At 48.9% G+C, this 26,766-nt stretch overlaps 1 protein-coding gene across 2 annotated transcripts in view; it reads left to right on the top strand.

The window, feature by feature from the left end:
* The first annotated feature begins 3,460 nt into the window (after positions 1-3,460).
* The window catches only part of LOC147105335 (tubby protein homolog), a 132,887-nt gene continuing 109,581 nt past the window's right edge, over positions 3,461-26,766 (top strand). For both annotated transcript variants that reach the window (XM_086011606.1, XM_086011605.1), the window contains exon 1: positions 3,461-3,762. In XM_086011606.1, coding sequence (XP_085867732.1) covers positions 3,748-3,762 — 15 coding nt within the window. In that variant the 5' untranslated portion in view covers positions 3,461-3,747. The remainder of the gene's footprint in view (positions 3,763-26,766) is intronic.

The raw sequence follows: 26,766 nt of genomic DNA, 5'->3' as shown, positions 1-26,766 counted from the left end.
CACCTAGAAGGACAAGGGCAGCTGGCGCATGGGAACACCACCACCTCCAAGTTCCCCTCCAAATCACACAGCATCCTGACTTGGAAATACATCGTCAACCTTCATCGTCACTGGGTCATAATCCTGGAACTCCCTCCCTCACAGCACTGTGGGAGCACCTTCACCACACGGACTGCAGCGGTTCAAGAAGGCGGCTCACCACCACCTTCTTGAGGGCAATTAGGGATGGGCAATAAATGCTGGTCTTGCCAGTGATGCCCATATCCAATGAATGAATAAAAAATATATATTTTTAAAACGCCTCACCAGAAAGGCAGCATCTCCGACCGTGCAGCACTCCCTCGGTACTGCACTGAAGCCACGTATGCATTCTATCTATCTTATCGGTCATTTATTTCAAAAAGTCTATTAAAGTAGCAAATCGCAGCTTGACTTCAACAAACCCATTCGTGCATTTCTAAATGCTCAGTCATTTTATCTCAAATTCCAGAAGAGTATTTCGGCTGTGGGCAAACCCACTTTAATTGTCTCTCCTTTCTTGAACAAAGACATGGAGGGAAAAATTCGGTTGGTTACCCCCCAGAGGTGCTAATGGGGCGCTAGGTACTTAGCACCCGAGCGCGGCAATTTTAGCGCTGCTTGTGAAATTGACCAGTCGTTTTGCGGTGGCACTAAACACTACCGCCATGATCTCTTGCGCCCGCAGATCATGACATCAGTCAAGCGTGCAATGCCCCGGTAGCGCCCCGGACTGAATTTTGTTACACGCAGGTTGAGAGGGAGACAGACATCTGGAGAGATTTAACGCTGTTCTAAGGAGTTTTGGCCCTCAGCACCACTTTTGAGTTTCCTAAGCGTCGAGCTCTTTCCCTGGGCCTATCCATTAATGCTTCCAACACAATTGCTTTAGAGGTCTCTCCAGGCCGAGATTCAAGGCTGCAACGAGCAGGGTGTGGCTGGCCAGCAAGATGGCCCCTCCCCTTTAAGAACTGGATGGCGCCAGTCTGTCTGGCTTCCATGGTAACTGACATCGCCTGAACTTCCGTAGCGTTCTGAGGTAGCGCCTCACTCCCTGACGTTTGCGCCTTAGGAGAGGTGTGTAGCGCCTGATTTAGCGCTCAAATCACCTCCGGGGCGATAGAGGTGAATTTTGTAGTCGGAGGCGATAATTAGCACCGGGCACTAAACTTTCCGCCCGGCCGATATTAGCACCCCAAAATGGGCGATACCCAATTTTTCCCCCATGGTTCTTTAAACGCAATGACTTTTATGGATTGACTGGTTGGGACAGGGCTTTAGACACTGGCCTCTGTGAACTGAGTCCAAACTCAGTGGCCTCCTCTTCCTCATCCCAAGGCCACACCATCCACAGACACGAGATCAGCTGACACTCTACATCTCTCGGCCCCTCCTCTGCCTCTGTGTTGTCAGGCTGCTTTTCCAACGTCCAGTCTTGGCTGAAGCACAATTTCCTGCAGCAAAACATTGGGAAGACTGAAGCCATTTTCTTCGGCCATCGCCACAAACTCCACACCCTTGTCACCAATTCCATCCCCTGCGCAATTGCTATCTGTTTGCAGGCTTCGTATCCTATTCAAACTGAGCTTCCAAACCCGTATCCTCTCCATCACAAAGACCGCCTACTTCCACCTCCATAACATTGCCCGTCTCCGCCCCTACCTCAGCCCAACTGCCCCTGAAACCCTCATCCATACCTTCATCATCCGACTCAACTATTCCAATAGTCTCCTGGTCACTCTCCCGCCCTCCACCCTCTATAAACTTCAGCTCACCCAAAACTCAACTGCCCATTTCCTATCCCAAAACAAATCTCACTCCCCCATCTCCCCTGTGCTCACTGGCCTACATTGGCTCCCAGTCTCCCAGTGCCTCCAATTTAAAATTCTCATCCTCATGTCCCTTTTATAGCCTCACCCCTCCCTATCTCTGTAACCTCCTCCAGCCCTAAAACCCCTCCTCCGGGTGTCTCTGTCCCATTGACTCTGGCCTCTTGTGTATCCCCAACTCCCAGCACTCCACCATTGGCGGCCGTGCCTTCAGCCATCTAGGCCACAAGCTCTGGAAATCCCTCCCTAAACCCCTCCATGTCTCCACATCCCTCTCCTCCTTTAATACCCCCCTAAAAACCCACCTCTTTGACTAATCTTTTGGTCACCCCTCCAGCTTTGGCTTGGCATCCAGTTTTGGCTTGTGTCTGTGAAGCACACTGGGGCGTGAATCTCGTTAAACCTGCTGTCCAAATACAAGTTGTGTTTTGCTAGAATTGCAAATTGTCTTTTGTAATAAGGACAGCTCAGCCACAAAGTAATTTTTTAAACAGTAAAATATAATCTAAGGAATTGGATCCAAAACAGAGCGTTCTTGTTTAAAAAAAACTCTTTCAATAAATGTTTGCTGTCCTGCTTTGTAGGTTTATGTTTTAATATTTAAAAATAACAATTTAACAATTATGATAAATTTAAATCGATGAGCGAAAGGAATCTTCAGTGATGTAATTGTTTCGTTTTCTCTTTATCTCAAATGCCATAATGTAACAACGGTTTTGTTATCATTCAATCTATTTACTAGAAGGAACATCAGTAATGCTCACAGGTAGGGCCCTGTACGCAAATCAGGATGAACTCAATTTTCATGGAGTGATCTACCACAATACCCTGTCGCCAGATTAATGGCTTTTTTTTATACCATTTATACCAGTTAAATGGCTTGGAAACTGCATGTGCAATGTTAAAGGATCATTCTTCCAGATACAACATTTCATTATCACTAACAAAATCACAATCCCACAAAAAGTACTTTTCAAAACCACATTCGCTCCATTTTGTTAGCGATTTATAAACTACACTGAAAACGAGCTTGTGACCAAATGGGCGAATAAGTCCCATTGCCGTCATGGAGCACACTACGGGGGGAGATTTGCCGTTGCGCATTAGTGTAAAACGGGCAGCAGCAGATAAACCGCCCATTATACATCTCGTCCCATTGTCGTTTCCGTTTACTTCAGTAGAAATAAAAACTACGAGAGATGTAAAACAGGCAGCTGATCCGATATTGCCTTTTTACACTGTCGCCCAAAGTCAAAATGACCCCCTCCGTCACACCCATGTTAAACTTGGTTGCTACTGCAATCATTGGAGGTTGAAAAATACTTCAGGCCCTCTCCTGCACGGCACAAACAGTTATCATTTATCAACATACTTTTTTCTCAGGAAGTAACATTTTTGGGGAGGGGATCTGCTGTCAGATATAACAATGTTAAAGACATATTCACCATTTCAGTGGCGCAGTAATGGACAGGTAAGGCAGTGGGGAGTGAGTGAGTCTATCCCTAGATGCGACTAGTTCACAGATTAATCAGGTTTATCTGCCACATCTCTCCCTGTACGGCTCCTTGGTAGCTTCCGTGCAAGTGACGCCTCGTGTGAGGAGCTTTACCTCAGCTGTCAATCCGCTCGGAGTGATTGGCGGGCCCAGTTACATGGCACCAGGCTCGTTCTGTGAACAAGGGCCGATTAGCTTTCCCGTGTTCTTTGCTGGATCCTCTCTTACCGAAGCTCGGCTCCACTTGCCACCCGCTGAGGGGACAATTTATATCTTTTTTATTTTGTCATTAATTCTACCCTGTTCATGGTGAACGGCCTCACCGTGTTTGCGGTCTGAGGGACTGACGGAACCCCAAGCGCCTGTGTCTGGCAGGGGAGTCCACCTGTTTGCTTGCGGCCAAGGATGTCTGCAGAGAAGGTGCGAACGTGCGTGGGAGACGGAGGGTGGGCAGATCGTGGAGATTGAATCGGGGTTTGTAGGGAAATAATACGGTTTTTTTTTAAAAAGGAAAGCAATTTCTCAGTAATGTGAGCAACTCTGCAAGAGTTCAGAATGAAAATAATGTTGCTGTGTATTGGGCCTGAAGGATTTATCTTTCCTTGGTGTCTAAGCGGATTGAGACTTAGTCTGTTGTAATGGTTAACCCTTGAACCACTCAATGACCTTAACGCAGACTTTTCGAGATGTTCGTCTCGATCCAGTTCCTTTTTTGGAAGTTATTTCTTTTTAAAGTTAATTCTAGTTGTCCTTTCAGGGGTTTGGCAAAGCCTACGGAATCTGTGAGTGTCTGGCACTGGCCGTTGTATTGCACAGGCATTTGAAAACAAGGATGAGAATGTTTAAATCGAGGCATTGCTGGACCAGGAGCCAATGTAGGTCAGCGAGCACAGCGGGTGATGGTGAACGGGACTCGGTGCGAGTTAGGACACGGGGCAGTGAGCACAGCGGGTGATGGTGAACGGGACTCGGTGCCAGTTAGGACACGGGGCAGTGAGCACAGCGGGTGATGGGTGAACGGGACTCGGTGCCAGTTAGGACACGGGGCAGTGAGCACAGCGGGTGATGGGTGAACGGGACTCGGTGCGAGTTAGGACACGGGGCAGTGAGCACAGCAGGTGATGGTGAACGGGACTCGGTGCCAGTTAGGACACGGGGCAGTGAGCACAGCGGGTGATGGTGAATGGGACTCGGTGCCAGTTAGGACACGGGGCAGTGAGCACAGCAGGTGATGGTGAATGGGACTCGGTGCCAGTTAGGACACGGGGCAGTGAGCACAGCGGGTGATGGTGAATGGGACTCGGTGCGAGTTAGGACACGGGGCAGCGAGCACAGCGGGTGATGGTGAATGGGACTCGGTGCCAGTTAGGACACGGGGCAGCGAGCACAGCGGGTGATGGTGAATGGGACTCGGTGCCAGTTAGGACACGGGGCAGTGAGCACAGCGGGTGATGGTGAATGGGACTCGGTGCCAGTTAGGACACGGGGCAGTGAGCACAGCGGGTGATGGTGAACGGGACTCGGTGCGAGTTAGGACACGGGGCAGTGAGCACAGCGGGTGATGGTGAATGGGACTCGGTGCGAGTTAGGATACGGGCAGCAGAGTTTTGGATCAGCTGAAGTTTACAGAAGGTGGAATGCCAGCCAGGAGAGTGTTCTCCAGGCATTAGCCCCGTATTCAAAATGGATGATTGGAGAGGGAGCAGAGGAGATTTGCTAGAATTATACCAGGGATGAGGGACTTCAGTTATGTGGAGAGACTAGAGAAGCTGGTATTGTTCTCTTTAGAGCAGAGAATTAATGGGTGATTTAATAGAGGTGTTCAAAACTATGAGAGGGTTTTGATAGACCCTCCACTGGCAGGTGGGTCGGTAACCACTGGACACAGATTTAAGATGATTGGCAAAAGAACCGAGGAGAGGAGACTTTTTTTTACGCAGAGAGTGGTTATGACCTGGAATGCACTGCCTGAAAGGGTGGTGGAGGCAGATTTAACAGTGACTTTTAAAAGGGAATTGGATAAATAATTGAAAAGGAAAAAATTGCCCAGCTATGGTGAAAGAGCAGGGGAGTAGGACTAATTGGATAGCACTTTTAAAGAGCTGGCATATACAAGATGGGCCGATTGGCCTCCTTCTGTGCTGTATCATTCTAGGATCGTATCAGCTGTGACTTTTCAGCAGATCACAAAAGCTACAATTTTTTGTAACAGTCGAATCATGTATTTTGAATGATCTAATAAACCGGAAACCTCACAGATGAACAAAGTGGGAGTCTCTCTGTCAGGAGCCCTTTAAACATCAAACGGTTCCCAAAAGTTACGGTTAAACTTTAGCACCATTCTGGCTTGTGTTTGGCCTGGTTTGTTTATTTGTTTCTTGTTTAATAAGTGGTTGCTGTTGACTTCATGGAAGGGAAGGGGCTGTGGGCCGGGAGGAGTCACTGACAGCAGCAGCGGGAGGGATTTGAATTAACATCAGGAGAAAGTCCAGGGGGTTCAGTTACTGCGTCACATGGCCGAGATCTCTAATCCAGATCAGGCTCACCGACACCCTCAGGCCCAGCTTTGCTGTTGCACCATCAAAACTCGCAGCTTGGGGTAAAAATATTCAGGAAATCAACTAATGAGATACGAAAATCTATTTGATAATGTTGATTTTTATTTTGTACTCATCCAAGTGAGGGATGCTAGCTCCATGGAATGGATCACTTTCCATTGTCAGCATCGAGCAGGCCCAGGTTAGGTACAAGCACGAGAGCAAAATACTGCGGATGCTGGAAATCCGAAATAACAACAGAAAATGCTGGAAAAACTCAGCAGGCCAGGCGGCATCTGTGGAGAGAGAAACAGAGTCAAGGTTTCAGGTCGAAGACCCTTCGTCAGAACTGGAAAAAAGCGGGAAAGGGAATAGATTTCAAAGCAAGTTGGGGGCTGGGAAAAGGGGGAGGGGATGAAAGAACAAAAGGGAAGGTCAGTGATAGGATAGAAAGCAGGAGAGATTGAGAGACATTGAGAGATATTGAAGGCCGGAGGAGGTGGTGATGGGACAGGTAAAGGAACAAAGGATGGCTCAAGATGAAGTGTGGACGGCGCTGGCAGAATGAAGGACAGCTGTCATGTGGGAGGGAAGAAAAAAGGCACAAACAAAAAGTGTGGATAAAAAAAATTAATTATATAATATATATATATATGTGATAGGGGCCGAGGTTCTGATCTGAAATTGTTGAACTCTATGTTGAGTCCAGAGGGCTGTAGAGTGCCTAATCGAAAGATGAGGTGCTGTTCCTTGAGCTTACGCTGAGCTTCCGTGGAACAATGCAAGAGGCCGAGGACGGTGAGGTCTGAGTGGGAGTGGAGCGGAGAATTAAAGTGACAGGCCACCGGGAGCTCGGGGTCCCCCTTACGGACTGAACGGAGGTGTTCCGCAAAGCGGTCACCCAATCTGCGTTTGGTCTCCCCAATGTAGAGGAGACCACATCGTGAGCAGCGAATACAGTATACTAAATTGCAGGAAGTACAAGTAAATTGCTGTTTCACCTGGAAGGGGTGTTTGGGGCCCTGGACAGTGGGAAGGGAGGAGGTATAAGGGCATGTGTTGTAACAAGACCTGATGCAGCATAAATCTCTCTAATTTGCCCCAACATTGTGCTTCCGCCTCTCTCAGGAGAGTTTCTGTTGCACCAGTGTGACATTCTCTCCATTTATCACCCAGTCAGCCTGTCTCCTCTCTGACTGAGACTGTTACTCATGGTGTCAGCCATGGCTCCATGGGTAGCACTCGCGCCTGTGGGTTAGAAGGTTGTGGGTTCAAGTCCCAATCCAGAGACTTGAGCACAAAATCTAGGTTGACACTACAGTGCAGTACTGAAGGAGTGCAGCACTGTCGGAGGTGCCGTCGTTCAGCTGAGATGTTAAACCGAGGCCCTGTCTGCTCTCTCAGGTGGATGTAGGACATCCCATGGCACTATTCGAAGAAGAGCAGGGGTGTCCTGGCCAATATTTATCCCTCAATCAATATCACTAAAACATATTTGTAGTGTATGTGCCTTTAAGAGCCCCAGGTGTGCTGTAATGCCGGTAATTGCCACTCGGGCTATATAAGCCTGTATATTGTGTATATCCGTTAGAACCCCCCCCAGACTTTGCTTAGTAAACACCTATGAACCAACTCCTGTCTTCAGTGTCTTTATCAACACACGGACACTACAGTGGCGATGAAGTGGAAACGGACTTACCTGCAATTCGGCAGCACCTCAAGGACATTGATTCCTCGGGCGTCCAGAAGACTCAAGAAAGTGAGAGAAGCTGTGGTTTCACCAGCTGGCCAAGCTGGTGGCAGGTACTGCGCTAATCCTTCCTGGGCGTCAGGCTGGGGCTCCAACGGCTGGCTCTACAGCTGAGACAGGCAGCGAAATCGGAGGCAAGCAATAACGGACTGGGAGGGAGCACTCGGGAGACGGCCGGCGCGGCAAGCAGGTCAGCGTTCAGACCTGCAGAGAAAGTCCAGCGGGAACGAGTCTCCAACTGTAAATAAATAAATAAAAAAAAGAACGGAAACCGCGGGAAACAGCGTTGTCATCGGCAGCAGCGGCGGGAAAGCGCGGGAAGCGCCATATCTTTGCTGCAGAAAAGAAAGAAAAGCGCAGGAAGCGCCATATCTTTTCTGAAATGCCTAAGTCTGGCAATCTTGATGCTTTTGATAGTGAAATAGAAGATTGGACCACATACGTGGAAAGAGTAGAGGTATATTGCACTGCAAATGGAATAGAAGATGAAAAAAAAGCTTCAGTACTGCTGAACCTAATGGGCGCAAAGGCATACGGGCTGTTACGAAATTTAATCACTCCAGCCAAACCAAAGGACAAGTATTTTAAAGAAATTGTTGATACCCTGCAGGAGCACTTAAACCCAACACCGCTGCTGATAGCGGAACGATTCAAATTCTTCAATAGAAATCAACACAAGAATGAAAGTAACGCTGATTACCTCACCGAATTAAGAACGCTATCAAAGTACTGCCAATTCGGGGCAGGACTATCAGATTATCTTCGAGGCAAATTCGTTTGCGGTCTCTAAAGTGAAGGAACACAAAAAAGGCTGCTTTCTGAAAAAGATTTAACATTGGACAAAGCTTTCAGTATGGCTGTATCATACGAAGCAGCAGCAAGAGGAGCTGCAGAGATACAACATAAGACACAGGACTTTGGCACCCATGAAATGACACAGGGTTTCAAAAGATGTTATCGCTGCGGCAGATCCACCCATAACCAGAGGGACTGCTGGTTCAAGGACAAAGCATGCAGCCAATGCGGAAAGATTGGACACATTGCACGGGTATGCCGATCTGGACAAAATAAATCCACAGACAGAAAAAAAAATCAATAAAGGAAAGTACAGGAAGGTACAAATGATGACGGACAGTAGCTCCGAAGACCAGAAGAGCGATAGCGACTCCAAAAACAAGAGACTAAGCTGTCTCAAATTACATAATGTACTTGCCAAAGATGATTACCAAACCATTTGGGTTACCCTCACGATAGCAGGATCCCCAGTTAAAATGGAGCTAGATACAGGATCAGCTCTAACCGTAATAAATCGACGGGATTACGAGAGGCTATTTTCGCATATACCTCTAAAAGACACATCCATTATCTTAAAAACATATACGGGGCAGAAAGTATACCTGAAATAAAGAATAGATTTGCCTTTCTAATCTAGGCTTTATTAACTTAAAAATCCTGTAGCACATCTTCAACACCCAGTCCCAACTAAAGGCTGGAAAGAACTGAATTTAAGATGGCCACCACAAATCACATGACATCAACTACCAATGAGATTACAGCATATATCCCAAGGCAGGAAACAAACAACCAATCACAATACTTCTTACTAAACATAAAGAATAATCACCACATTCACCCCTGCTTTTAAAATATACTCCAACCTAAATAACCTTTACAATTTATAATTAATTATTTACAACTAAAACTATGCACAGACAAAATAAAACTAATCAACATGACACAATACTAAGTGAGCAACAACAAATAGTAACATTGCACATAAGTATTAAGTATCTCTCAACTAAAACAATATAATATAATATTTCAACAATTTTAAAACATTACTATCAATTTAAAAGTCCATTTTCCATCGGTCAACCGGATATCTTGTTCGTGTCGACCTTCTCAACCTTGGTGAAATTCCTTGCCCTCCCACACCAGGAGACACAGAAGTATCTTCTGCAGGAAGGCTATCCATATCCCGATTTTCAACGGTTTCCAGATTAGAAATCCCATCAGGAGGTAAACTGGGACGGTCATGAACATCCATCGAGGGCTAACTAATAGAAGTATAATTATCTGCAATCGGATTGGAAATATTCGTAGTATCTGTAACAGCATCCACATTATCTGAATCATGACTATTGTTAATATCCTCAGAAGAGGGCTGGCCACCACAAGGAGCCAAGTCTTTAATTGAAACGGTACTTTCTTTCCCATCTTGGAATCGAATATGAGCATATTGGGAATTTGCCTCCAACAGCTCCACCTCCTCCACTAAAGGATCATATTTTGACAATCTAACATGGCGTCGAAGCAGCACAGGTCCCTGCATAGTAAGCCATGAAGGTACCGAATATCCCGTAGTAGATCTCCGCGGATAGTTAAAGAGCCTTTCATGGGGGGTCACATTAGTAGCCGTTGAAAGCAATGATCTAATGGAATGCAGGGCATCAGGCAGTACCATTTCCCACTGTGTATTCTTAAGGTTCCGGGATGTCAAAGCCAACATAACTGCCTTCCAGATCACCCCATTGTATCGTTCGCACTGTCCATTACCCTGGGGATTATACGGGGTAGTTCTGCTAGTAGAAATTCCCCGACTCTGAAGGTATTCCTTCAACTGGGAAGACATAAAAGAACTTCCCTGATCCGAATGGATATACGCAGGCATCCCAAAGATGACAAAAAGTTGAGTCAGACATTTGATAACTGTAGCAGCTGATACATCTGTGCAAGGAAAAGCAAAAGGGAACCTTGAAAACCATCCACAACAGTAAATATATATCGGTTTTGAGTAGTTGAAGGAAGAGGCCCCTTGAAATCGACGCTCGAACGTTCAAAAGGAGAAGTAGCCTTTATAAGATGAGCTCGTTGAGGCTTAAAGAAATTCGGTTTACACCGAGCACAGATAGAACATGATGAAGTCATCCGCTTGACATCTTCAACTGAAAAGGGCAAATTCTTACTGCGTACGAAGTGTATCATCCTCGTAACCCCAGGATGGCATAAGGCATTGTGAAGATTAATAAGCGTATCTCCGTGAATCACAGAACAATAAGCCCTCGACAGCGCATCAGCAGCCACATTATCCTTCCCCGGACGATAAACTATATCAAAATGGTAACATGCCAACTCAATCCTCCACCTCATTATTTTATCATTCTTAATCTTTCCAAAATGTTTGACATCAAACATAAAGGACACAGACTTTTGATCAGTTACCAACGTAAAATGTCGCCCCAATAAATAATGTCTCCATTTACGCAGTGCTTCTACTATTGCATACGCCCCTTTCTCTATTGAAGAATGCCTTTTTTCACTATTGTTCAAGGTACGTGAGAAAAAGGCCACAGGTCTTCCATTTTGGTTCAGGGTAGCCCCAATTGCAAAATCAGAAGCGTCCGTCTCAATCACAAAAGGAACCTGCTCATCAATAGAATGCACAACTGCTCCAAGGATATCCTTTTTAAAATTATCAAAACACGTCCTGGCCTCCCATGATAAAGGATATGTCATAACCCGAATAAGAGGCCGGATCTTCTGTGAAAAATTTGCAATCCAATTAGAATAGTAAGAACACAGTCCAACAACTCGTTGCAAAGCCTTAGAATTAGTAGGACAAGGTAAATCAATCAATGGTCGCAGATGTTCTGGGTCTGGTTTAATCTTGTTTCCCGAGATAATGTACCCCAGTAAATTTACCTCAGTGGTCAAAAAGGTACACTTCTCTTTATTGAAAGTTAAACCAACTTTTTCCGCAGCTTGAAGGAATCTTTCTAAATTAGAATCATGCTCCACCCTTGATTTGCCACACACCGTAATGTCATCTAAGTATGAAAAGGTGTCAGAGAGAGAGTTATCACTTATAAAAGCATCCATTGCCCTATGAAAACAAGCAACACCATTAGTAACACCAAATGGTATTCGGCAAAACTGATACAGCTTTCCGCCAGCCTCAAAGGCCGTATATGGTTGATCCTTCTTAACAATAGGAATCTGATGATAAGCACTCTTTAGGTCAATAGTGCTAAAAACCTTACACTGAGATACTTTATTGATAAGCTCATCAATCTTAGGCAAAGGGTACGCATCTAATTGAGTATACCTATTAATAGTTTGGGAATAGTCTATCACCATTCGTTTCTTATGTCTCTCGTTAGTCGTGACAACTACCTGTGCCCGCCAAGGCGAACAACTAGGTTCAATGATTCCTTCCAATAAGAGACGTTGAACTTCAGAATTAATAAATTCTCTATCCTGACTGCTATACCTTCTTGACTTGGTAGCAATTGGCTTACAATCCAGCATCAAATTGGAAAAAAGTGATAATGGAGAAATGGATAAAGAGGTTAATCCACAAATAGATAAAGGTGGCTTAGTCCCGCCAAATGAAAGACTGAGAGACTCGTGTAACTGAAGCACATCATGACCAATCAAAATATCCGCACAGAGATTAGGCAAAACAGATAGGCGTATATCAGTATACGTATTACCTAGAAGAATCAATTTCACAAGGCAACAACCAGCTACTTGTGAAGTGAGAGTCGTCTGAGCCATACACACCTGATAGGAAACAGGCGAAATTTTCAAATGCTTCTCCTTTGCAAACTGAAGACTTATAAAACTCTCGGTACTGCCCGTATCTATAAGGGCCTTCACTTCTAACCCATTAACTTGGGCCATAACTATAGCTTTGTTTAGGCCATGAGCAAATGCAGCAGAAATTGATGCAATAAATGCCCTATCTAAAGGCTGAATAGTCACAGAGGAGGTAATTGAACCTGATGATTTACACACACGTGCGTAATGACCTCTCTTGCCGCATTTACTACACACAGCCTCCCGAGCAGGACACTTCAGACGAGGGTGCCGGACGTTCCCACAAAAATAACACTTCTGAATCCTAGAGGCAACAGCCGCTGAAGTAGAAACTGTTTCAGAATCTAGTAAACCACTCCTATTAAGTCTACATAATTCCTTTTCATCCGGAACTGCCGAAACCACAGTCACAGGCCGATTAAAAAGAGCATAAGAATCCGAACTTCTCTGAGCCACATCCAATGTAGAAGCTTGCTCAAAAGCACGCTTAAGATCCAAAGTCTTATTTTCTAAAAACCGCTGACGAATTGATCTAGACAGTAATCCATTAATAAAAGCATCCCGTACCGATTCTTCCTTATATTCTTCAGCCGTCACGGCCTTATAATTACAGTTAACACTAAGGCACCGAAGTGCTTGTAAATAAGTATCCAAAGATTCTCCCACCTGCTGCCTACGGGCAGATAGAAGGTGACGTGCAAATACGTCAGTCTTTGGTTTAACAAAAATCTTTTCCAATGTAAAAATAGCCACTTCGTAAGTTTTACAGTCCAAAATATACTTATACACATCTGGAGCAATGTAGTTGATCAGCATATTCAGCTTATTTAGAAACTCTTGATCCAACACGCCCAAAAAGTTTTTAAATGTACAATACCAATGTTTCCATTTATCATCCACTCCTGCAGAATTAGGGTCAGCATTGAATCGTTCTGGTTGAAGATATCGCTCCATTCTGACATAAAGTTAATAAATTGAGATAAAGAATAGATTTGCCTTTCTAATCTAGGCTTTATTAACTTAAAAATCCTGTAGCACATCTTCAACACCCAGTCCCAACTAAAGGCTGGAAAGAACTGATTTTAAGATGGCCACCACAAATCACATGACATCAACTACCAATGAGATTACAGCATATATATCCCAAGGCAGGAAACAAACAACCAATCACAATACTTCTTACTAAACATAAAGAATAATCACCACAATACCCCAAAGGAAAAATAAGGGTGCCTGTTGTATACAACGGCAAAGAAATGCAAACGTTGTATTTATACATTCTACAAGATGGTGGTCCACCGTTGTTGGGACGTGAATGGATCAGAAAGATACGTTTAGACTGGCACTCCATTCAGGCACTGACGGTGACCAGTAAGAAAAAAAACAATGATGACATCATACCTGAACGATTAAAAGACATCTTGGCCAACGCCAAAGAAGTGTTTCAAGAGAAACTAGGAACCTTGAAAGGCATCACCACCTCAATAAAAGTGGAAGATGCAGCAATTCCCAAATTTTTTAAGGCAAGACCGGTGCCATACGCAATTCGTCCAGCAGTCGAGGCAGAGCTGGAGAATTTGGAAAAGGCAGGCATATTATCCAAAATAGATTGGAGCGAGTGGGCAACACCCATCGTTCCAGTCATGAAAAAAGCATTGAATAATGATAAATCTGAAGAACAGAGAAAAATTCGCATCTGTGGAGACTTCAAGGTGACTGTAAACCCGGTCCTTCACACAGTACAGTATCCTCTTCCGAGGATAGAAGATATTTTCGCCTCACTATCCGGAGGGAAATGTTTCACCAAAATTGACTTGGCACAGGCATATCTACAGATGGAGGTTGAGGAGGCCTCTAAAAAGTATCTCATGATAAACACACACAAAGGCCTGTACCAGTACAATTGACTGGTTTTTGGAGTAGCATCAGCTCCAGCTATCTGGCAAAGAGCTATGGAGCAAGTCCTGCAAGGGATTCCGGGGACTCAATGCTACCTAGACGACATCCTTGTAACAGGAGAAAACGACAACGAGCACCTTGCCAATTTGGAGCAGGTGCTCACTAGGCTGAAAGAACGGGGCCTACGAGCAAATCGCCCCAAGTGCGAATTTTTCCAAAATCAGATATCATATTGTGGCCACATAATTAATAATGAAGGGTTGCATAAATCACCTGAAAAAATTGAACCGGTCATAAAAGCCCCAGCACCTGAAAATGTTTCACAATTAAGGTCATTCCTGGGATTAATAAATTACTATCATAAATTTTTACCGAACTTATCAACTCTTCTACACCCTCTTAATGAACTTCTACAAACAGGAGTGATTTGGAAATGGAATGAAGACTGTAAACTTGCCTTCCATAAATGCAAAGACTTAATCACATCCGAAGAAGTTTTGGCTCATTACAACCCATCACTGCCAATCAGACTGGCGTGCGATGCATCCCCTTATGGCATAGGAGCAGTATTATCCCATAAATTTCCTGATGGCTCAGAACGGCCGATAGCTTTTGCGTCACGCTCATTAAACTCAGCTGAGCGTAACTATGCCCAAATCGACAGGGAAGCACTCAGCCTGGTATGGGGAGTGAAGAAATTCAACCATTACCTACACGGACAAAAATTTACCTTGTTGACTGACCATCAACCCCTCATCTCCATATTCAACCCTAAAAAGGGTGTTCCCATTATGACAGCGCAAAGGCTACAGAGGTGGTCCCTTTTTCTAGGGGCACACCAATACAACATAGAATACAAAGGAGCAAAACAGCATGGGAATGCTGATGGTTTATCGCGCCTACTGTTGCCAACGGTAGAAGAGGCACCTACAGTAGACCCAGTAGAGATGTTCCACTCTACCATAGTGGAATGTCTACCAGTAACAAATTCTGCCATTGAAAGGGAGACGAGAAATGACCCGACTCTCTCACGGGTCTACGATTTAACAGTGAAGGGATGGCCAGCACATGGCGAACCACTGTTGCCAGCATTTTCGCAAAGAAGAGAACAGCTGTCAGTGTGCCAAGGAACCTTGATGTGTGGATCCAGAGTGGTGATTCCACCCAAACTCCAGGATAAAGTGCTAAAGGAGCTTCACGAGGGGTCTGGGTGGAGTGAAAATGAAGAACCTAGCTTGGGCGTTTGTATGGTGGCCAGGTATCGATGGAGACATCGAAGAAATGACGAAGAGCTGCCTAGGATGCCAGAAGGTCCAAAACGCTCCACCATAAGCCCCTCTACATCCATGGGAGTGGCCCTCATCTCCCTGGCAAAGGGTGCACATCGACTTTGCTGGTCCATTTATGGACTCAATGTTCTTAATCGCGGTTGATGCACACTCCAAGTGGCTGGAGGTAATAAAGATGTCCTCCACCACCACGGAAAAAACCATCACAGTATTAAGGACCATATTTGCCAGGAATGGGCTGCCGGAACAGATATGTTCTGATAATGGACCGCAATTTGTGTCCGAAGAATTCAGAAAGTTCTTAAAAAACAATGGGGTTAAGCACTACACGTCCACCCCATACCATCCCGCCACCAATGGATTGGCTGAAAGGTTTGTCCAGACCTTCAAGAAGGCCATTAAGGCCATGGGTAATGAAGACATAAAACTTCAGCACAAGGTGGATAACTTCTTAATCGCATATAGGAATGCAACACATATGGTTACCAACCAAACTCCCGCCATGATGTTCTTCAATAGAAACCTAAGATGCCGGCTGGATTTGGTCAAGCCCAACATCAGAAGGGACGTGGAGAACCGGCAGTTTCAAGGCATGAATGAAAGGCCAACTAGAACCTTCCAGATAGGTCAACAAGTTTTGGCCCGGGACTACCGTACCGAGAAATGGCAGCCTGGAACTATCTGCACACGACTAGGGCCACTGATGTATACTGTGGACATCGGAGCAAGCATAATACGGCGCCATGCTGACCAAATCATAAAGTCATCCGAAAAGGGACAACCTACACCACCACTCTATACGTCTAACGATGAAGTAGAGATACCCATAGTATCTACCTCCGATCCGGTGATACTGGAACCCGATGAACCCGACACTGGCATTCAAGCCGAATCAGCCTTACCAAAAGAACCTACTACACCACCAGAAACTACTACACCCCCGAGGCGTTATCCGGACCGAGTCAGGAAGCCTCCTGAGAGACTGACTTATAATTAATTAACTACAGCAATGTGTATATTATTTTTCTTATAACATGTAATTAATAATTACTTAAAATATGATGTACTGGTTAGCTAAAAGGGGAGGAATTGTAGTGTATGTGCCTTCAAGTGCCCCAGGTGTGCTGTAATGCTGGTAATTGCCACCCGGGCTATATAAGCCTGTATATTGTGTATATCCGTTAGAACCCCCCCCAGACTTTGCTTAGTAAACACCTATGAACCAACTCCTGTCTTCAGTGTCTTTATCAACACACGGACACTACAATATTATCTGGTCATTATCACATTGCTGTTTGTGGGAGTTTGCTGTGTGGAAGTTGGCTGCCGCGTTTCCCACATTACAACAGCGACTACACTTCCAAAGTACTTCATTGGCTGTAAATTGCTTCGGGATGTCCTGAAGTCGTGAAAGGCGCTATATCAATGCAAGTCGTTCTTTTACAGTCAAATGTATTGCTAATTCGAGCCCCAATAGAGGGAGTTTTGTGTTGTGGGCCCATGCCGACAAAGGATTGAATCAAAAGTGCCCAAAGCTAATTTCTGAGACGATCGTTACAGCCGCCAGATTGAGGAGACCTCAATGTCATCAGTCGGCACTGGGTTTGAACCCTCGTCTCAGAAGTACAAAGCCAGAATGTACCCCAATATATCAGCCAGACCTCTGGAGATTCTGTTATCTAAAGGGGCGCCGGTGGTGGAACCCGTTCTTTGAAATGTGCCTGGTTTTCGAGCTGTAGAACACTGGACTCTGAGCCACAATGCCACCAGCCATGAGCTGTGAGTCGAGTGTCCTTGACTGAGTCACATCCATCTTGTCTCAGGGAATACACTCCACATTGCCCAATCACCTGTCCCCTCTCAGGGAATAAAGGCTGCATTGCCCAATCACCCGTCCCCTCTCAGGGAATAAAGGCTGCATTGCCCAATCATCTGTCCCCTCTCAGGGAATAAAGGCTGCATTGCCCAATCACCCGTCCCCTCTCAGGGAATACACTCCACATTGCCCAATCACCTGTCCCCTCAGGGAATACACTCCACATTGCCCAATCACCCGTCCCCTCTCAGGGAATACACTCCACATTGCCCAATCACCTGTCCCCTCAGGGAATACACTCCACATTGCCCAATCACCTGTCCCCTCTCAGGGAATACACTCCACATTGCCCAATCACCCGTCCCCTCTCAGGGAATACACTCCACATTGCCCAATCATCCGTCCCCTCAGGGAATACACTCCACATTGCCCAATCACCCGTCCCCTCTCAGGGAATACACTCCACATTGCCCAATCACCCGTCCCCTCTCAGGGAATACACCCCACATTGCCCAATCACCTGTCCCCTCTCAGGGAATACACTCCACATTGCCCAATCACCCGTCCCCTCTCAGGGAATACACTCCACATTGCCCAATCACCCGTCCCCTCTCAGGGAATACACTCCACATTGCCCAATCACCTGTCCCCTCTCAGGGAATACACTCCACATTGCCCAATCACCCGTCCCCTCTCAGGGAATACACTCCACATTGCCCAATCACCTGTCCCCTCTCAGGGAATACACTCCACATTGCCCAATCACCTGTCCCCTCTCAGGGAATACACTCCACATTGCCCAATCACCTGTCCCCTCTCAGGGAATACACTCCACATTGCCCAATCATCCGTCCCCTCTCAGGGAATACACTCCACATTGCCCAATCACCTGTCCCCTCTCAGGGAATACACTCCACATTGCCCAATCACCCGTCCCCTCTCAGGGAATACACTCCACATTGCCCAATCATCCGTCCCCTCTCAGGGAATACACTCCACATTGCCCAATCACCCGTCCCCTCTCAGGGAATACACCCCACATTGCCCAATCACCTGTCCCCTCTCAGGGAATACACCCCACATTGCCCAATCACCCGTCCCCTCTCAGGGAATACACTCCACATTGCCCAATCACCCGTCCCCTCTCAGGGAATACACTCCACATTGCCCAATCACCTGTCCCCTCTCAGGGAATACACTCCACATTGCCCAATCATCCGTCCCCTCTCAGGGAATACACTCCACATTGCCCAATCACCCGTCCCCTCTCAGGGAATACACTCCACATTGCCCAATCACCCGTCCCCTCTCAGGGAATACACTCCACATTGCCCAATCACCCGTCCCCTCTCAGGGAATACACTCCACATTGCCCAATCACCCGTCCCCTCTCAGGGAATACACTCCACATTGCCCAATCACCCGTCCCCTCTCAGGGAACACACTCCACATTGCCCAATCACCTGTCCCCTCTCAGGGAATACACTCCACATTGCCCAATCACCCGTCCCCTCTCAGGGAACACACTCCACATTGCCCAATCATCCGTCCCCTCTCAGGGAATACACCCCACATTGCCCAATCACCCGTCCCCTCTCAGGGAATACACTCCACATTGCCCAATCATCCGTCCCCTCTCAGGGAATACACTCCACATTGCCCAATCACCCGTCCCCTCTCAGGGAATACACTCCACATTGCCCAATCACCTGTCCCCTCTCAGGGAATACACTCCACATTGCCCAATCACCCGTCCCCTCTCAGGGAATACACTCCACATTGCCCAATCACCTGTCCCCTCTCAGGGAATACACTCCACATTGCCCAATCACCCGTCCCCTCTCAGGGAATACACTCCACATTGCCCAATCACCTGTCCCCTCTCAGGGAATACACTCCACATTGCCCAATCACCCGTCCCCTCTCAGGGAATACACTCCACATTGCCCAATCACCCGTCCCCTCTCAGGGAATACACTCCACATTGCCCAATCACCCGTCCCCTCTCAGGGAATACACTCCACATTGCCCAATCACCCGTCCCCTATCAGGGAATACACTCCACATTGCCCAATCACCCGTCCCCTCTCAGGGAATACACTCCACATTGCCCAATCACCTGTCCCCTCTCAGGGAATACACTCCACATTGCCCAATCACCTGTCCCCTCTCAGGGAATACACTCCACATTGCCCAATCACCTGTCCCCTCTCAGGGAATACACTCCACATTGCCCAATCATCCGTCCCCTCTCAGGGAATACACTCCACATTGCCCAATCACCTGTCCCCTCTCAGGGAATACACTCCACATTGCCCAATCATCCGTCCCCTCTCAGGGAATACACTCCACATTGCCCAATCACCCGTCCCCTCTCAGGGAATACACCCCACATTGCCCAATCACCTGTCCCCTCTCAGGGAATACACCCCACATTGTCCAATCACCTGTCCCCTCTCAGGGAATACACTCCACATTGCCCAATCACCTGTCCCCTCTCAGGGAATACACCCCACATTGTCCAATCACCTGTCCCCTCTCAGGGAATACACTCCACATTGCCCAATCACCTGTCCCCTCTCAGGGAATACACTCCACATTGCCCAATCATCCGTCCCCTCTCAGGGAATACACTCCACATTGCCCAATCACCCGTCCCCCCTCAGGGAATACACTCCACATTGCCCAATCACCCGTCCCCCCTCAGGGAATACACTCCACATTGCCCAATCACCCGTCCCCTCTCAGGGAATACACTCCACATTGCCCAATCACCTGTCCCCTCTCAGGGAATACACCCCACATTGTCCAATCACCTGTCCCCTCTCAGGGAATACACTCCACATTGCCCAATCACCTGTCCCCTCTCAGGGAATACACTCCACATTGCCCAATCACCCGTCCCCTCTCAGGGAATACACTCCACATTGCCCAATCACCCGTCCCCCCTCAGGGAATACACTCCACATTGCCCAATCACCCGTCCCCTCTCAGGGAATACACTCCACATTGCCCAATCACCCGTCCCCTCTCAGGGAATACACTCCACATTGCCCAATCACCCGTCCCCCCTCAGGGAATACACTCCACATTGCCCAATCACCCGTCCCCTCTCAGGGAATACACCCCACATTGCCCAATCACCTGTCCCCTCTCAGGGAATACACCCCACATTGCCCAATCACCTGTCCCCTCTCAGGGAATACACTCCACATTGCCCAATCACCCGTCCCCTCTCAGGGAATACACTCCACATTGCCCAATCACCCGTCCCCTCTCAGGGAATACACTCCACATTGCCCAATCACCTGTCCCCTCTCAGGGAATACACTCCACATTGCCCAATCACCCGTCCCCTCTCAGGGAATACACTCCACATTGCCCAATCACCCGTCCCCCCTCAGGGAATACACTCCACATTGCCCAATCACCCGTCCCCTCTCAGGGAATACACTCCACATTGCCCAATCACCTGTCCCCTCTCAGGGAATACACTCCACATTGCCCAATCACCTGTCCCCTCTCAGGGAATACACTCCACATTGCCCAATCACCCGTCCCCTCTCAGGGAATACACTCCACATTGCCCAATCACCCGTCCCCCCTCAGGGAATACACTCCACATTGCCCAATCACCCGTCCCCCCTCAGGGAATACACCCCACATTGCCCAATCACCCGTCCCCTCTCAGGGAATACACTCCACATTGCCCAATCACCCGTCCCCTCTCAGGGAACACACTCCACATTGCCCAATCACCCGTCCCCTCTCAGGGAATACACTCCACATTGCCCAATCACCCGTCCCCTCTCAGGGAATACACTCCACATTGCCCAATCACCTGTCCCCTCTCAGGGAATACACTCCACATTGCCCAATCACCCGTCCCCTCTCAGGGAATACACTCCACATTGCCCAATCACCCGTCCCCTCTCAGGGAATACACTCCACATTGCCCAATCACCCGTCCCCTCTCAGGGAATACACTCCACATTGCCCAATCACCCGTCCCCTCTCAGGGAATACACTCCACATTGCCCAATCACCCGTCCCCTCTCAGGGAACACACTCCACATTGCCCAATCACCTGTCCCCTCTCAGGGAATACACTCCACATTGCCCAATCACCCGTCCCCTCTCAGGGAATACACTCCACATTGCCCAATCACCCGTCCCCTCTCAGGGAATACACCCCACATTGCCCAATCATCCGTCCCCTCTCAGGGAATACACTCCACATTGCCCAATCACCCGTCCCCTATCAGGGAATACACTCCACATTGCCCAATCACCTGTCCCCTCTCAGGGAATACACTCCACATTGCCCAATCACCTGTCCCCTCTCAGGGAATACACTCCACATTGCCCAATCACCCGTCCCCTCTCAGGGAATACACTCCACATTGCCCAATCATCCGTCCCCTCTCAGGGAATACACTCCACATTGCCCAATCACCCGTCCCCTCTCAGGGAATACACTCCACATTGCCCAATCACCCGTCCCCTCTCAGGGAATACACCCCACATTGCCCAATCACCTGTCCCCTCTCAGGGAATACACTCCACATTGCCCAATCACCTGTCCCCTCTCAGGGAATACACTCCACATTGCCCAATCACCCGTCCCCTCTCAGGGAACACACTCCACATTGCCCAATCACCTGTCCCCTCTCAGGGAATACACTCCACATTGCCCAATCACCCGTCCCCTCTCAGGGAATACACTCCACATTGCCCAATCACCCGTCCCCTCTCAGGGAATACACTCCACATTGCCCAATCACCCGTCCCCTCTCAGGGAATACACTCCACATTGCCCAATCACCCGTCCCCTCTCAGGGAACACACTCCACATTGCCCAATCACCCGTCCCCTCTCAGGGAATACACTCCACATTGCCCAATCACCCGTCCCCTCTCAGGGAATACACCCCACATTGCCCAATCACCTGTCCCCTCTCAGGGAATACACTCCACATTGCCCAATCACCCGTCCCCTCTCAGGGAATACACTCCACATTGCCCAATCACCCGTCCCCTCTCAGGGAATACACTCCACATTGCCCAATCACCCGTCCCCTCTCAGGGAATACACTCCACATTGCCCAATCACCTGTCCCCTCTCAGGGAATACACTCCACATTGCCCAATCACCCGTCCCCTCTCAGGGAATACACTCCACATTGCCCAATCACCCGTCCCCTCTCAGGGAATACACTCCACATTGCCCAATCACACGTCCCCTCTCAGGGAATACACCCCACTTTGCCCAATCATCCGTCCCCTCTCAGGGAATACACTCCACATTGCCCAATCACACGTCCCCTCTCAGGGAATACACCCCACTTTGCCCAATCATCCGTCCCCTCTCAGGGAATACACTCCACATTGCCCAATCACCTGTCCCCTCTCAGGGAATACACTCCACATTGCCCAATCACCCGTCCCCTCTCAGGGAATACACCCCACATTGCCCAATCACCCGTCCCCTCTCAGGGAATACACTCCACATTGCCCAATCACCTGTCCCCTCTCAGGGAATACACTCCACATTGCCCAATCACCCGTCCCCTCTCAGGGAATACACTCCACATTGCCCAATCACCCGTCCCCTCTCAGGGAATACACCCCACATTGCCCAATCATCCGTCCCCTCTCAGGGAATACACTCCACATTGCCCAATCACCCGTCCCCTATCAGGGAATACACTCCACATTGCCCAATCACCTGTCCCCTCTCAGGGAATACACTCCACATTGCCCAATCACCTGTCCCCTCTCAGGGAATACACTCCACATTGCCCAATCACCCGTCCCCTCTCAGGGAATACACTCCACATTGCCCAATCATCCGTCCCCTCTCAGGGAACACACTCCACATTGCCCAATCACCCGTCCCCTCTCAGGGAATACACTCCACATTGCCCAATCACCCGTCCCCTCTCAGGGAATACACTCCACATTGCCCAATCACCCGTCCCCTCTCAGGGAATACACCCCACATTGCCCAATCACCCGTCCCCTCTCAGGGAATACACCCCACATTGCCCAATCACCTGTCCCCTCTCAGGGAATACACTCCACATTGCCCAATCACCTGTCCCCTCTCAGGGAATACACTCCACATTGCCCAATCACCCGTCCCCTCTCAGGGAATACACTCCACATTGCCCAATCACCCGTCCCCTCTCAGGGAATACACCCCACATTGCCCAATCACCTGTCCCCTCTCAGGGAATACACTCCACATTGCCCAATCACCCGTCCCCTCTCAGGGAATACACTCCACATTGCCCAATCACCCGTCCCCTCTCAGGGAATACACTCCACATTGCCCAATCACCCGTCCCCTCTCAGGGAATACACTCCACATTGCCCAATCACCCGTCCCCTCTCAGGGAATACACTCCACATTGCCCAATCACCCGTCCCCTCTCAGGGAATACACTCCACATTGCCCAATCACCCGTCCCCTCTCAGGGAATACACCCCACATTGCCCAATCACCCGTCCCCTCTCAGGGAATACACCCCACATTGCCCAATCACCTGTCCCCTCTCAGGGAATACACTCCACATTGCCCAATCACCTGTCCCCTCTCAGGGAATACACTCCACATTGCCCAATCACCCGTCCCCTCTCAGGGAATACACTCCACATTGCCCAATCACCCGTCCCCTCTCAGGGAATACACTCCACATTGCCCAATCACCCGTCCCCTCTCAGGGAATACACCCCACATTGCCCAATCACCCGTCCCCTCTCAGGGAATACACTCCACATTGCCCAATCACCCGTCCCCTCTCAGGGAATACACCCCACATTGCCCAATCACCCGTCCCCTCTCAGGGAATACACTCCACATTGCCCAATCACCCGTCCCCTCTCAGGGAATACACCCCACATTGCCCAATCACCCGTCCCCTCTCAGGGAATACACTCCACATTGCCCAATCACCTGTCCCCTCTCAGGGAATACACTCCACATTGCCCAATCACCTGTCCCCTCTCAGGGAATACACTCCACATTGCCCAATCACCCGTCCCCTCTCAGGGAATACACCCACATTGCCCAATCACCCGTCCTCTCTCAGGGAATACACTCCACATTGCCCAATCATCCGTCCCCTCTCAGGGAATACACTCCACATTGCCCAATCACCCGTCCCCTCTCAGGGAACACACACCACATTGCCCAATCACCCGTCCCCTCTCAGGGAATACACTCCACATTGCCCAATCACCTGTCCCCTCTCAGGGAATACACTCCACATTGCCCAATCACCCGTCCCCTCTCAGGGAATACACTCCACATTGCCCAATCACCCGTCCCCTCTCAGGGAATACACTCCACATTGCCCAATCACCCGTCCCCTCTCAGGGAATACACTCCACATTGCCCAATCACCCGTCCCCTCTCAGGGAATACACTCCACATTGCCCAATCACCCGTCCCCTCTCAGGGAATACACTCCACATTGCCCAATCACCCGTCCTCTCTCAGGGAATACATTCCACATTGCCCAATCACCTGTCCCCTCTCAGGGAATACACTCCACATTGCCCAATCACCCGTCCCCTCTCAGGGAATACACTCCACGTTGCCCAATCACCCGTCCCCTCTCAGGGAATACACTCCACATTGCCCAATCACCCGTCCCCTCTCAGGGAATACACTCCACATTGCCCAATCACACGTCCCCTCTCAGGGAATACACCCCACTTTGCCCAATCATCCGTCCCCTCTCAGGGAATACACTCCACATTGCCCAATCACACGTCCCCTCTCAGGGAATACACTCCACATTGCCCAATCATCCGTCCCCTCTCAGGGAATACACTCCACATTGCCCAATCACCTGTCCCCTCTCAGGGAATACACCCCACTTTGCCCAATCATCCGTCCCCTCTCAGGGAATACACTCCACATTGCCCAATCACCTGTCCCCTCTCAGGGAATACACTCCACATTGCCCAATCACCCGTCCCCTCTCAGGGAATACACTCCACATTGCCCAATCATCCGTCCCCTCTCAGGGAATACACTCCACATTGCCCAATCACCCGTCCCCTCTCAGGGAATACACTCCACATTGCCCAATCACCCGTCCCCTCTCAGGGAATACACTCCACATTGCCCAATCACCTGTCCCCTCTCAGGGAATACACTCCACATTGCCCAATCACCCGTCCCCTCTCAGGGAATACACCCACATTGCCCAATCACCCGTCCCCTCTCAGGGAATACACTCCACATTGCCCAATCACCTGTCCCCTCTCAGGGAATACACTCCACATTGCCCAATCACCCGTCCCCTCTCAGGGAATACACCCACATTGCCCAATCACCCGTCCCCTCTCAGGGAATACACTCCACATTGCCCAATCACCTGTCCCCTCTCAGGGAATACACTCCACATTGCCCAATCACCCGTCCCCTCTCAGGGAATACACTCCACATTGCCCAATCACCTGTCCCCTCTCAGGGAATACACTCCACATTGCCCAATCACCCGTCCCCTCTCAGGGAATACACTCCACATTGCCCAATCACCCGTCCCCTCTCAGGGAATACACTCCACATTGCCCAATCACCCGTCCCCTCTCAGGGAATACACTCCACATTGCCCAATCACCCGTCCCCTCTCAGGGAATACACTCCACATTGCCCAATCACCCGTCCCCTCTCAGGGAATACACTCCACATTGCCCAATCACCTGTCCCCTCTCAGGGAATACACTCCACATTGCCCAATCACCTGTCCCCTCTCAGGGAATACACTCCACATTGCCCAATCACCCGTCCCCTCTCAGGGAATACACTCCACATTGCCCAATCACCCGTCCCCTCTCAGGGAATACACTCCACATTGCCCAATCACCCGTCCCCTCTCAGGGAATACACTCCACATTGCCCAATCACCCGTCCCCTCTCAGGGAATACACTCCACATTGCCCAATCACCTGTCCCCTCTCAGGGAATACACTCCACATTGCCCAATCACCCGTCCCCTCTCAGGGAATACACTCCACATTGCCCAATCACCCGTCCCCTCTCAGGGAATACACTCCACATTGCCCAATCACCCGTCCCCTCTCAGGGAATACACTCCACATTGCCCAATCACCCGTCCCCTCTCAGGGAATACACTCCACATTGCCCAATCACCCGTCCCCTCTCAGGGAATACACTCCACATTGCCCAATCACCCGTCCCCTCTCAGGGAATACACTCCACATTGCCCAATCACCCGTCCCCTCTCAGGGAATACACTCCACATTGCCCAATCACCCGTCCCCTCTCAGGGAATACACTCCACATTGCCCAATCACCCGTCCCCTCTCAGGGAATACACTCCACATTGCCCAATCACCCGTCCCCTCTCAGGGAATACACTCCACATTGCCCAATCACCCGTCCCCTCTCAGGGAATACACTCCACATTGCCCAATCACCCGTCCCCTCTCAGGGAATACACTCCACATTGCCCAATCACCTGTCCCCTCTCAGGGAATACACTCCACATTGCCCAAT

Source organism: Somniosus microcephalus, chromosome 18, assembly GCF_052327205.1.
Source record: "Somniosus microcephalus isolate GS21.2 chromosome 18, FLI_Smic_1.0, whole genome shotgun sequence".
Classification (NCBI taxonomy): Eukaryota; Metazoa; Chordata; class Chondrichthyes; order Squaliformes; family Somniosidae; genus Somniosus; species Somniosus microcephalus.
The sequence above is the reverse complement of the archived record's forward strand: the minus strand, read 5'-3'. Positions and strand labels throughout refer to the sequence as shown.